The sequence below is a fragment of the Aphis gossypii genome, chromosome 1 (assembly GCF_020184175.1).
Source record: "Aphis gossypii isolate Hap1 chromosome 1, ASM2018417v2, whole genome shotgun sequence".
Lineage (NCBI taxonomy): Eukaryota > Metazoa > Arthropoda > Insecta > Hemiptera > Aphididae > Aphis > Aphis gossypii.
In genome coordinates this window covers 77,903,215-77,916,858 of record NC_065530.1, presented here as the reverse complement: position 1 = coordinate 77,916,858, position 13,644 = coordinate 77,903,215, and the positions used below count along the sequence as shown (strand labels likewise).

The window sequence follows — 13,644 nt, the reverse complement described above, 5'->3', positions numbered from 1 at the left end:
ACCTATGCGTATTAATGTATTATTTGATAATCATAATACCTTAAATTATATTATGAGTAAGTAGTACGTTACTCTAGTCTCAGATATGCATAAACATCATTTTTTTAAATCTTTTTTTTTAAGTTATTTACAATATTATAATATATTGGCTATATGTATTACGTATAGGGCTCAACGAGTAGGTAAGTATTATGTAAGCTATACAGTTTAATTAGAACCGTAAAAAAATGAAAGTGTTTCACATTAAAAACGTCTTAACACGAATAATTTAATATAATATAACTAATAATTTTATGTTATGCATTGAGGAGAACTCTGTAATAAGACGTATAATATGATTAATATCTAAGGTCTATGCTCACAATCATAGATCACAGCTGTTATCACCCTATTACCCGTAGAGGTCATTCTCACTGTTAACATTTTACATCGTTCTCCCACGATAATCGGCATTATGTTGATAATAATATATATTATTTGAACAGTAGTGACAAGTACTCAAGTTTATAAATTGACACTACAGGCTATCGGCGAACGGTATTTTAAGTTATTCGTTTATCGTCCAACTATCCAAGTTTGTTATTACCTACATATTAAATATTAATTAAAAATCAATAATTATTATACTATTATATTTGTAGGCAGTGGAGTGTGTAAAAGTGTAATTTCGTTGTTCTACAGTTCTACACTCATCTGCTGACTGTGAGCATAATATTTTGCTTATTACTCATAAATTATAAGTTACTTTCGTTAATTTGTTTCATTACAATCATTTCCATTGGTTTTCATAAATCGTATAATAGAAGTATATCGCTGATCCCACTATGAGTATTTTCAGCGTTGTCGAAGAAGCACCGCCTATCGAAGTGTTCCATCTGGTGAAAGTGTTTAATGAAGATGACAATCCATCAAAAGTAAATTTGACCATTGGGGGTATGTACATTTTGATTATTGTCTGCTACCAATTTATATTGGTAATTTTTTTTTTAATTTTACAGCATACAGGACAGATGAAGGCAAACCATATTATATTCCTGTTGTGAAAAAGGCTGAAAGTGTGGTACTTGAGAGTACTTTCAATCACGAGTATTTACCCATATTGGGCTTAGAATCTTTTACTAAAGCTGCATCACAACTACTATTAGGCAATATCGCTAAACGACAAGAAGAAGGAACTGTAATAATTTATATTTATACTATTTTGTTACAGAAAACATCAATATATTAGATAATAGTTAGATAATCTCAAGTTCAAGTCACAATCCTTTTATGAACCAATAAAAATATCATAATCTTTATAAAATTAATAACAATAAAAATACAAATTGTAATTATTAAATGATTTAAAAATGATGCAGATATACTATAGAAAATTATGATTTAAAACAACAAAAGTTGAACGTACCTTTTTACATTTCCATTTAAAAACTGGTGCATAAATTAAATTGATTTTACTTTAGTGCTTTAGATACATTTTAAAATGTTCTTGTGTGTATAAAATATAAAAATATTTGTTAACGTTTCAAGTCCTCACAAACAATATTATCGAATTACTTCAAAATATCTAAAATTGTTTTACTTTATTAAAATTTTTAATTTTGTCAAATTTGAAAACAAAAAATTGTCCAACTGTTTATATAAATTGAATTTTTAAAATATTATAATAAAATGTAAGCACTACCACTTAAATATGATGCATTTAGTTTCAAGAAATAAATGTTAAATTTTTAATTATGAAGAAAAATTTTTTATAATTCTCATGATATATTGAAATCTTTTAATTAAAAATGTTCCTAACTTAGTATACTGAATGAAATGGATATAAATTAGGCTTCAATTATGATAATTTTGTCATTCAACAGTTGGTATTTCTTTTAATTTTATAATATATTCATTAAAAATAACAATAATTAATGTAAATTTAAAATTTAAATTTGTTAATGAAATACAATACCTCTAATACCAGTTAATATTTACTTTTTACCATAACTAATAACGCTAATTATTAATAATTAAATAGTTAAAAAACCATAATTATGTTAAAAGAAATATTTTTATGGTTGTTAAGATGTCATAATATCTATAAATTACAAGCTTACATTTACACAACAATACCTAAAAATTAAGTTTATCCTAGTGCATTAAATATTGTATTGTCATTCTATTATTGTAAATCCATAATATTATGTTGCATACTGTTCCTCATTTATCTTGTTACTTATTATATTCTTTAAAATTTACAAACCAATTTTATTATATATTGATTCATATCATTGTTATTAATGCTTTTTCCACATATGTATACTGTACAACTTAATATTATTAATATAATACATAATCTATAAAATTTATAACATCTTACTTTCACACAGCCTATGGTATTTTCAATTGTATTGTCGATACAGAATATTAAAAATTGGTTAAACGAAAAAACTATCAATCAATCAGTAAATAATAGAGCGTATGATTTACAATTCCAAGACCATCTAGATTCAATTAATTTTAATTTAAAACATTTTGAAACAAATACATTTGTTATAAACCCATTAATTGCAATAAATTTGTTAATGGATAGCTATTTCCTAATTTACAAATAATCTACAAATGTATATTATATAGTATAAGCACTATAATCATTTTTTATTTTAGTTATATATGTACATTTTAACATATATTTTATTAAGTCTAAATTCTGTAAATAATCTATCTCAGTATATAGATGACATTATAAAATGTATTATGTTAATGAAGGCATTCATTTTGATCTAATAAAAATGAAAATTATTCAAATTAATAAATAATATTTGTTATTTTAGATCTTTGGCGTTCAATCAATCAGTGGTTCTGGAGCACTTAGAGTGGGTGCAGAATTCTTAGTTAAACATTTGAAATGTACCACATTCTATTATTCAATACCAACTTGGGGTAATTATATGCAAACACTATTATTATTCTTGTATTGTTAAGTAAAATATGAAATATGAAATTCAGGTTTTACATGAAATGCATTAATTTAATGTTTTAATCATTAAATATTTAGTGAAAACGCTCAAACAAATTAATATTAAATCATTGAAAAATAAATTTTTAGTCATGCTACCTATTTTAATTACTGTATTAAGGAATATGAATTTATAATTGTTGTTATTCAAAATAATATTATGAACTATAATATATTATCTTAATATAAAGTTTAAAAAAATCTTAGAAAGTGGTTCAGACTTATAGCTAATTTATACTCAGCTCAATATTTGATAGATCTATTTCAAATTATTCCAACACATAAAAACATTAAAAACTAATTTTGAGACAAGTCATTTATGAGTTATAAATATTTAAACAGATGAGCCGATGAGCAGAGTAGAATAGATAAACATAGTGTGGGGTATCCCCATGCCACTCCACTCTGTTCGTTTAAACTTTAAATATTTATAGCTCAAAAACTAATTTAATTTTAATTTTTATGTACTGAAATACTCATAATAGGATTCTACTTTAAAATATAAAAGGAAGAGGGTTTTTTTTTTGTAATAAAAACCAGAAGTTAATTTCTCCACAAAACAAAACATTACTAGTACAAAAAAATCTTAAAAATTTAAAAATGTGGTCTTTAAGTGTAGATTTGTTATTAAATAAAAAAAATGGAGTTGAGCATGCTTAGTGAATCTTCTGTAAATATAAACCTCTACAATTTTTTAAAACAGTGTCATTAATTTACAATTTTGTATAGAAAATCATCATTTGATTTTCAAGACTAGTGGATTTCAAACTGCCAAAACTTATCGCTATTGGAATGAAGAAACAAGATCTCTTGATTTTGATGGATTTTGTGAAGATTTATCTAATGCACCAAAAAATTCGGTTATTATATTACATGGATGTGCTCATAATCCAACTGGCTTAGACCCAACTGAAGATCAATGGAAGAAAATTGCAGAAATTATAAAAGTTAATATTAATATTATTTTAGGTAGTTAGAAAAAATTAACATGAAAATAAACTTAGATAAAAAATTAAAATAATACCTATAAAAGAAAAAAATCCATAAAAATATTTTACATAAAAAATCTTATGTATTAGAAATTGAGAAAACAAAATTTTAATGTCTGTCTTTTTTAGGAACATAATTTAATACCGTTCTTTGATAATGCTTACCAAGGATTTGCATCTGGAGATTTGGAAAAAGATGCTTGGTCTGTGCGGTACTTCTTAAATCAAGGGTTTGAGTTTTTATGTTCACAATCATTTGCCAAAAACTATGGACTTTATAGTAAGCATATAATAATAATACATTATTTTCAACTTTTGAAGCAAAATTATTTACCCTGTATTTTATTTGATAATGCATTTTAAAGATGAACGTGCAGGGAATCTTACGTTTGTTTTGAATTCTGTGGAAAATGTTAAGGCTGTAAAATCTCAGGTAACAATGATTGTTAGAGGGATGTATTCAAATCCACCAAACCATGGTGCACGTACTGTCAGTACTATATTAAATAATGATGAATTTAAAAACGAATGGTGAGTTTTTAATTATTTTGTTTTAAATATTTAAGATTGTATTCATATATATTTTATATTTAGGATAAATACTTTAAAACTAATGACCGATAGGATTAAAGCTATGAGAAAAGCTTTACGAAAAAATTTAGAAAAGCTTGGAACAATCGGGACATGGAATCATATAACTGATCAAACTGGGATGTTTTCCTATACAGGATTATCCGGTAAATTTTTAAGTAAACACTTATTAAAATATTTTGATGCTTAACTCATTTTGAATATTATAGCAAGTCATGTAGAATACTTACGAAACAAATATCATATTTACATGTTGCGGTCGGGACGTATTAACATTTGTGGATTGAATACAAATAATATAAATTATGTAGCTGAAGCAATTACCGATACTTTATTAAATGTATCTAAGTAAAAATCATATAATAACTACACCATAACAAACAAATTATTTTTATGTTTAATTATATAGACTAGAAACATTTTTAATTTAATTTAATTAACCTAATTGATATTTACACAGTTATGCTAATAGTTATACATTGTTTCATTATTAATTATTATTATTTTAACCATCAATTTGTTAATAATATTCTACTATCAAATAACTTAATCTATTTCATTGATTATAAATTACTTCATAATAATATGTACATTTTTTAGAGATGCAAATTTTACCATACATTTTTTGATGGCAAATATTGTTTAGTACTTTAATAACAAAACAAGAAAATTAATTCAATTAATTCAAAAATCTCATAACTTTATAACAAAAAATAAATTTTTAAATTTGATAGATTAAACAAAAAATACTTTAAAATTATACTGTATATCTAATTTGCATTTTTGATGAACCTTGTGATAATAATTTGAACAATATTATGTTGAACATTCTTAAGTTCCATTTAATTCCTAAAGAAATATTCCTTATTTCTATACATAATGTTTGACGTTTATGACAATAAATAGACTACTTTTTTAACTTAAATTGTTAAAGTATTAAATACAAGCATTTAAATTTATTAGATTGTTAGTTTAGTTTTAATGGATGATTAAATATTACATTAAGAATTTTCTAGTCTTAGTCTAGCATTTAATTTAGTATCAATGTTTTTGTATTGGTATTAAATAACATTGACAAATATAATATGTACCAAAAATATAATGTATAGATTTTTTTTTTTTTTTAAATAGAGATAATTGTTTGTAACATTAAGTATTTAACAATTGTTGGGTGGGTGGAAATAATGTGCTGTGTAATAATTCCTAAATTATTATTTAATTAAAATCTGAAACAAAATACTAAAACTAATTATTTTAATGTATGAAAATAATATTAAATGAAGTTAAAATAAGAATTATCTTATTAAAATAATTATATAGTCGAATCTTAATAACTCAACTTATTTTTGTCTCTAGGGAATTCCTATACACTCAATGCAATATTTGTCACTCGAAAAATACACAAGTATAATTAATTTTTACCTCCCTTGAAATTTGAGTTATTAAGATTTAAGACTTGACTATATTTATAATAAAATAATAAAACAATGGGATTACTTTTCAAGATTATAAATATATTGATAATCATTGACAGGGACAGCACCATGGTATGCAAGAGTAGCAACTGCCCCTCTCCAGGGTAAGTTCTTAGCTTCTTGCCTTTTTCACATCCCCCCTCCTCAAACGTATTTTAATTAGTGTGTGACTGGTTACTAAACTAAGTTAATTCCCTAAATAAAATTATAATTTAAACATTTTAAACATTTTTTGAGTACAAATATTCTAACAACAGTACAACACTGAACACTGTGATTTCGACCACTAGGACTATGCGCTAATTTCACATAAAGGCATATTAATAAACGATTATACGGTTATCTTTTCACAATTAAAAAAAACCGGGTAAGTGGGTATCGCTCTGCTGTACATTAGATGCCGTGTTAGAAAGCCGGATCACTATTAAGTATTAGATATATATTATAGGAGTGTTAAATTTGAATCCAATGATAGGTATCATAATTGTATACGAAAAACGATTCTGAACGAAGATGATTTGTCAGCCTAGAATATAATTTCCAGTGGTTCGTGAAAAAAGTGGATTATGTTTTCATGGCATGAGTGTACCAAAATTTAAGTTCTTTTATAATTATTGTAAGCTAAACTTATGAAAAATCTTGTATTAAATTTTCAACTCTTAGCTACCTATACAAACATTTTTATGAATTATACCTACAAAGTACGTAATTTGCAAATATTCATATGAATTTTCGTCAAAATTGAACTTCAAATGCTAATAAAAAAAAATTATGCCTATGTATTCTTGTAATTTTTTAATCACTATAAGAATAACATATGAGGAACTTTGTATAAAATTTTTAAGTATTTTGATTGGGCCAAAAAAATTTTATCGACACTTCAAAAAAAAATTTTCAGAAAAATTGAAAATTTCAGTTGTCTATAAATAGCTCAAAAAAACTCAAAATATTTAACAAATTAAATCATGTAAGGAAAATGCCAATCTAAATAATAAAAATATATGGTAAGCTAAACTTATGGAAAAATACAGAAGAACAATACATAAAATTTATGGTTTTCATATTTGAATATTGTTAATTATGATGTACTCGTATATTGACATATTGTATAATATAATAAATACCTATACATATATTAATTTAATTTATTTGATGTAATTTATATTAGAGTGTGTACTCTTTTAAATTGTACAAAATAAAAAAAAAACGAACGACGGTGACCAGACTAACGAGAGTCGTGAACATCGGCCCGCAAACATACACCGTAGATATAATATATAGGGAGAGAGAGGGATGACATTTCACGCGACTTGGAAGCCTTTGACGATGCAGACGATTCGGTGGGAAGTCAACCGCGTTCGAACATTCTCCACTCACAAATCACCTCAATTAAAAAATTAGTAAAGATATTTTAATCATTAACAAAAAAATAATTTTTTAAGTAAATCGCTTCAAGTAGGTAGATAGTATGTTTTTTCAAAACCAGTGATTCTCAGATCACACGTTTTTGTACTGTTTAAAATAATTTACTATTTTTGGAAAAATAAACAGCATAATTTAGTATTATACATAGGTATAATAAGTAGGTATTTTAAATTACATTAGTTATAATTCATTTAAATATGAATAAAGTCTTAATCATAACAAAAACCATTTGGATGTTAGGACTTAAGGTGAAAAGTACTATATACATAATATTTATGTATGTATAATATATATAAAATATTAACACATATAATACATAGTTATAAGCTATAGAAACATATTATAATATATTATACCATTTCTACTTTTTTAAGGAATTAACACAGCGGTTCTCAACCAGTGGTACGTGGCAAGCTTATAGGTGGTACGTGAAGAAAATCTCCCTTTATAAAAAATATATACGTATACATTATTAATAACCAATAATTTATTAATAATCGAATAATATTCGATATTTCATTTTCACAAATGAAATATCGACTTTCAGTGAGTTCCAGCCCAATATTATAATTTAAAATATAAAAATTAAAAAATACAGCCCAAGGAGGGGACGATCGCTCCATTGCCCCCCTCGTATCCACCACTGCTAATGGGTTAAGTTAGGTTAGACTGCAGGGGCGGAGTGGCTCCAAAATTCTTACCGGGCAAACTGATATTGTCAGGCCACTTTTTAATATAGCCCTATGGCATACGTAAATTAACATAATTTTTTTTTTTTTTTTTTGGGAATGCGTTTATATAATTGTTTATGTCTAATCAATGTACACAAAATACTGATCAATGATCACTCATCAATATTAAATAATATGTCTTTTTATATTGTTTTCAGTTTCTCTGTAAACTATTATAAATTATTATAGGTCCAGAGGTCCTTATATACTAAATAATATATTAATTTATATTAACTTAAACTAAAATATTATTGTCACAATAAAACATTGATAAGTGATAATACAATGAATAGTTGGAAATGTTGGAATATATTTATATTTAGACGCATGCGGGGACTTAATGTTGATATGGATGTGTGGGTGTATGTTAGTGTGTGTTTTGAGTTTTTGACGTTTTGTGAAGGAAAATTATTTTACAAACCTATCTGTGCTGATTACCTACTTATTAATATCATACTCCCGCATAGTTTTTTCTAAATTCAAAAAACAATAATCGTTCGGTACTATTATTTTATCATTGATTTCATAACGCACTTCCGTATAGTTAAATTGTGACAGTCGCATCGTGTATGGTGTATTATTCTTTATTACGTTGAATTTATTTTAGTAGGGATATTAAAATTTATTTTTTTGCCATGTTTCTATTATTTTTTTAATATGGACAAATGTCTTAAAAAAAAAGATAGGTGGTGCGGCCAAAAACAGACATGCGAAAAAAATTAAGTTACTGAAAATCGTTGAAAAATCACAAACAATTTCTACTTTCTAGTTCTAGCATGTTTAAAAAACAGACAAAACTTGAACCAGTAAGCAAGCAATAAAAATTATTATAATAGTTTATGAGTTTTAATTTGTAATTATTAAATATATTATGCTACTTATGTTTCCAAATGATGTTGTTACATGTTAATTAGTTAATAGGTTATACTATAAGTAGTGACCTATTCTATGTCCGAGGTCCACTCAATACCTACCGTACAGCAGAGCGTTACTCACTTGACCGCCTTTTATTTTTTTTACATATTTTTCATGGTTTAGTAGTGTATATGATGGAAATAAAGTTTACGACCTAACTTAAATTTTTGAGAAATTATTATGTTGTGTGCGACATTCCTGTCAAAGTATCGCAATACTTCAGGTCTCTAAGCATTACTTTCAAACTTTCAATAGTAAGACAGTTGAATTTGGTACAAAAAAAGTAAAAAGTAAAAATTCAGAATTTCGTGCAAACATATTTTTTAAATCGATGAAAATTAATATTTTGCAAACTAACTTATAAAAAACGTTAACATGAAAAAAACTTTAAAATAAATAAATATTAAGACAAAAAATGTGTTATTACTTATTCTCAACCTAGAGCATAAAAAATGTTTATAATTATATTCCAAACAAAAGATAATTAAAAGATAAATATTGTAATAGCCCCCAAAATTTTGTCAGGTCTCATGTGAAAATATATGATATATATAGTTAGGTTAATTTAGCCCCCCCGGAAATTTCTATAGATTTCCGCCTATGCTCGTTAAAATATTCACTGACAGTTCTAAATTTGTATTAGTAGACCTTAAAAAATGGAGATGTCTTGCAAAAGATAGAGAAAGAACAACATACCAAAGTCTTTTCTGCAGACCCCCAAGAGCCAAATGCCAGTTTAGTTGTACCTATCTAAGAGTAGGTACACTTACTGTATACTATTATATGATCCATACAATTATAATAATATAATGAACATAATTGAACATACTCATATTTACAAATAGCATAATTGTACAAATAATTAGATTTGAATTCTTTGCAGGCTGCAGTATTCCTTTAATTCCTGTACATTGTCTAATGTATACAGTATACATTATACATGTCTTAAGTGTTTTGGTACCTACATAAAACCAAAAAACAAACATAAAACTGATCAGTAAATTTATGGTTACACTGGTAACAGGTTTTTACGATACAACACTCAACATGTTTAAGATATTATGAATATATAATACAAAAAAATATTTATTATTGTTTTGTGTAATAATTGTTCAAAATTAGTACCTACCTACCTGTACCTAATACACAGTGAGTTCTGTTTATTGTGATCGCACTGGTTTAAAATCAACCATTTATTGAAATCAAAAATAAAAATTCTAAACCAAATCATATATAATATCATTTTAAGTTGGGGCATAAATGTTACCGATTATCATATATTTTTAAATGTTGGCATGTAACATAGAAACATCACAATTATTAAACAATTCAATAATAATGTATACCCACTTTAATATTTAATCTGAAACTGTTCAGTAAATGCTATAATAACCATAAACCAATTAATAGGTAGTCGAATACAGGTGGTAATTCTCGTATGCACAACACAATATTGTTTGGATGAATATTACTCATTGAAACTACGTTGGAACCTACTACCTACCTACAGGCATAAAATATTACACACGAAACCGGAAACGTCTTACGATTACAATTTTAACTATAATATTTGGTTTATTATAGCTGATATTATTAATTATTATATTAACAAGTACAACTTACCTACATATTATTAGTTATTATTTATTTAATATAGGTATTAAGATCACTAAATCAAAACATAAAGTGCAAAAATTAATATGAATGTAAAGTTTATTGCAACAAAATTGTGCATTCGAATTTCTATATACTTATATTGAAAAATAATTGTATTTATGACGTTTTTTACCTTGTCGTTTATTGGAATCACCGAACCAAGTCCCACGAAAAAAAGTCCGGTTTATTTATTTATAAGTTAATATTATAATGGGTTACATTATAATATTTTACACAATATTATACTTATGCATGTATGATTAACAATAATAGGTATACATAACAATAACAATAGTATTAAATAGAATATATTACTATTATGTAATAATACTTTTTTGATTTTTGAGTTAAGAATCCATCTCTTACTATAATTAAAATTAAAATTAATATTATAACCTTGGCCGTATCCTAATGTTATTTCCCACTTGAGTTAAAAACACTTTAACACTTAATTCGGAGTTATTAATACGCTCACATAATGTTTTAAGCCTGATGTTTTTTTGATTTTTTTTATTGTTTATCCTGTACTGCTTAATGCTATTTTTGCCCTATCAGCTCCAATCTCTAGCTTGATTTTTTTAATTAGCACCCATATTGTTGGATGACTATGACCTACCAAATGTGTGAAGCGATTGTTCCATGATTCACATATTATATTGTTGGTTCTATGTTCACTATTTAATGTGGTTTCAAAGATATTCTACGTTTTTGGTAGAAATAAGGGATTAATTTTTCTTAATTTTATATTCATACCACCAACTCTCTTATATGAACCATTTACATATATAGTGTCAAAGTAAATTAACAATTCATTCGCTTCAGAAATGCTTGTTTGTTTTAAAAAAATCATTCCCTCGTGCACCCGTTCAACTGTTCAAGGGGAAAGAATTGCCAGACTATTAATCATCGAACAAAAATTACTAAATTTGTCATCATTCATATAAGCTGTTTGTAAACCTAAATCCTGGATTTTACGAAATGTACTCTGGCAAAGATGGTAAAAGCACCCTCCTATTTCTAATTCCGAACCAAAAATATTACTAGCTGCTGTAATTACTGCTTTTTCGAAATCGATATGTAAAAACCTGGGGTCAGGGAATAAATTTTGCTCTTCACATTTGTGAATAATTATTTTAAACATTTTTTGATAAATTGAAGTTGTCTTGTGTTCTAACAAACAATATACAGTAGTAATAAAAAAATCATTTTTTGGGACTCGTAAAACGTATAGTTGCTGAAAATACTTAGGACTGAGGTTAAAATTTCCGTCGCAATACCAAGTACTTGCTTCTGTTAATATTTGAAGTCCTTCATCCACAGCGAAAATTATAACTCGTTCGTGGTTTAAGTCCATGTTGTCGTGTATTAAAAATGTCTTCCTTCATACAATGACCAATCGTCTAAAATACAAATTAAATAATATTATTAACATGTCACATGATATATATATATATTTTATATTTTTGTTTACTATTTCCGTATGATAAAATGCTTGTAATAAATAACAATGTTAACATTTATACATTTATGTACTAATGTGGAACATTGTATTGCATCTTAAAGACACTTTTGCCAAAAAAATCAACATTTATAAAAAAAACGAATATTTCAAATTACTATATAAATAGTTTACAAATAAGCGAATAATTAGTATTTAGTATTTACCTTCAATTTTCAAATCTTCTAAGGAAGTAGGTTTAAGAGGATTTAAATTGCTACGTTGTTTTTGAATAACACGTTTAACAGCACTTTCGTGAGGTATATTCATTAAAATGTTATCAGGAAGATCACTAACTGCCTTAGCAAAAATCTGACTTGGTCTATCATATAATTTGGTAAGATTTTTTATGTTGCATTTGAACTTTTCTACTTCCAATGTATTCTTATCGCTGACATGATTGTGTTCTTTTATTAATATTGGATTAGAAAAGTTTTTTGATTTACATAACACTGCATCACACTTGCATTTAATCTTCTTGCTATCTTTTTGTTTGTGTTGTATCGTGTACGAAAATCCCTCGTACACTATTTTATTTATGTTATCACCTTTTGTTTTTAATTTAAATATTTCACTCATTTTTATAAGATTTGAATTAAAAAACATTAATAAAAACGTTGAATTTCGCAACATGTACGGACGAACGGTTAAAGCGTATACCTACGTTATAACATTGTAATTTATTTATAATTATTTGGTACCTAATTAATAAAAAAGATAATAAAAATATAACTACATGGTTTTCGATTTATTAAGTATCTTTAAGCCGGGCTTTTTTTCGCGGGACTTTTGTGACATCAGACTTTTTTTCGTGAAACTTTTATAACCGGACTTTTAAGTAGAATCCCCGTTTATTGCCGTGTCGTTTTTTACCGATTACCATCTAGTGAAACGATAAGAATTCTGAAAACAGAAAAACACCATTTTTTTATTGTAAGTTTTCAATCATATTATCATTATGGTATTATTATAAAGTATTAAGTATTGACTTACATAGGTATTACATTTACATAATTGATTGTAATAAACTAGACAATAGTGATAGCTGATAACTACATAAATGGATAAATAAATCAATGTAATATTGTTTTTTATTATAATAAAATAATTAAAAAATCTTTCACTAGATTCACGTAATAACCTAACATGGTAATAGGCAATGGTCAACTAAATATTACCAATAACCTATTAATTTTTTGAATAAAATTACCTTAGTATATTCACAGAATAAATAACATTAAATTATTCTGTGGTATAATTTCTTCTTATATTTTTTCAGTCGTTCTCTAACTGTATGGTTGAAGTCTTATTTTTAATAAATATATAAAATAATAGTAATAACAGTAATGTTTTAATTTTAAAC

At 25.7% G+C, this 13,644-nt stretch overlaps 1 protein-coding gene and 1 pseudogene across 5 annotated transcripts; one reads left to right on the top strand and one right to left on the bottom strand.

The window, feature by feature from the left end:
* The first annotated feature begins 163 nt into the window (after positions 1-163).
* LOC114127965 (aspartate aminotransferase, cytoplasmic) lies at positions 164-5,876 on the top strand. Of its 5 annotated transcripts, none has more exons than XM_050197590.1 (10): positions 164-182; positions 486-574; positions 642-933; positions 999-1,177; positions 2,817-2,925; positions 3,731-3,948; positions 4,120-4,270; positions 4,356-4,521; positions 4,585-4,727; positions 4,791-5,876. In XM_050197590.1, the coding sequence occupies exons 3-10, from the start codon at positions 825-827 to the stop codon at positions 4,931-4,933; spliced, it is 1,218 nt and encodes a 405-aa protein (XP_050053547.1). In that variant the 5' UTR covers positions 164-182; positions 486-574; positions 642-824; the 3' UTR covers positions 4,934-5,876. The 5 variants fall into 5 exon arrangements, with proteins under 5 accessions (XP_050053547.1, XP_027848150.2, XP_050053546.1 ...); XM_027992349.2 differs by lacking the exon at positions 164-182 and having other exon boundaries at positions 408-574; positions 642-702; positions 804-933; XM_050197589.1 differs by lacking the exon at positions 164-182 and having other exon boundaries at positions 408-574.
* A 4,929-nt stretch (positions 5,877-10,805) lies between these two features.
* LOC114127967 (uncharacterized) lies at positions 10,806-11,831 on the bottom strand (annotated as a pseudogene).
* Between the last annotated feature and the right edge of the window lie 1,813 nt (positions 11,832-13,644).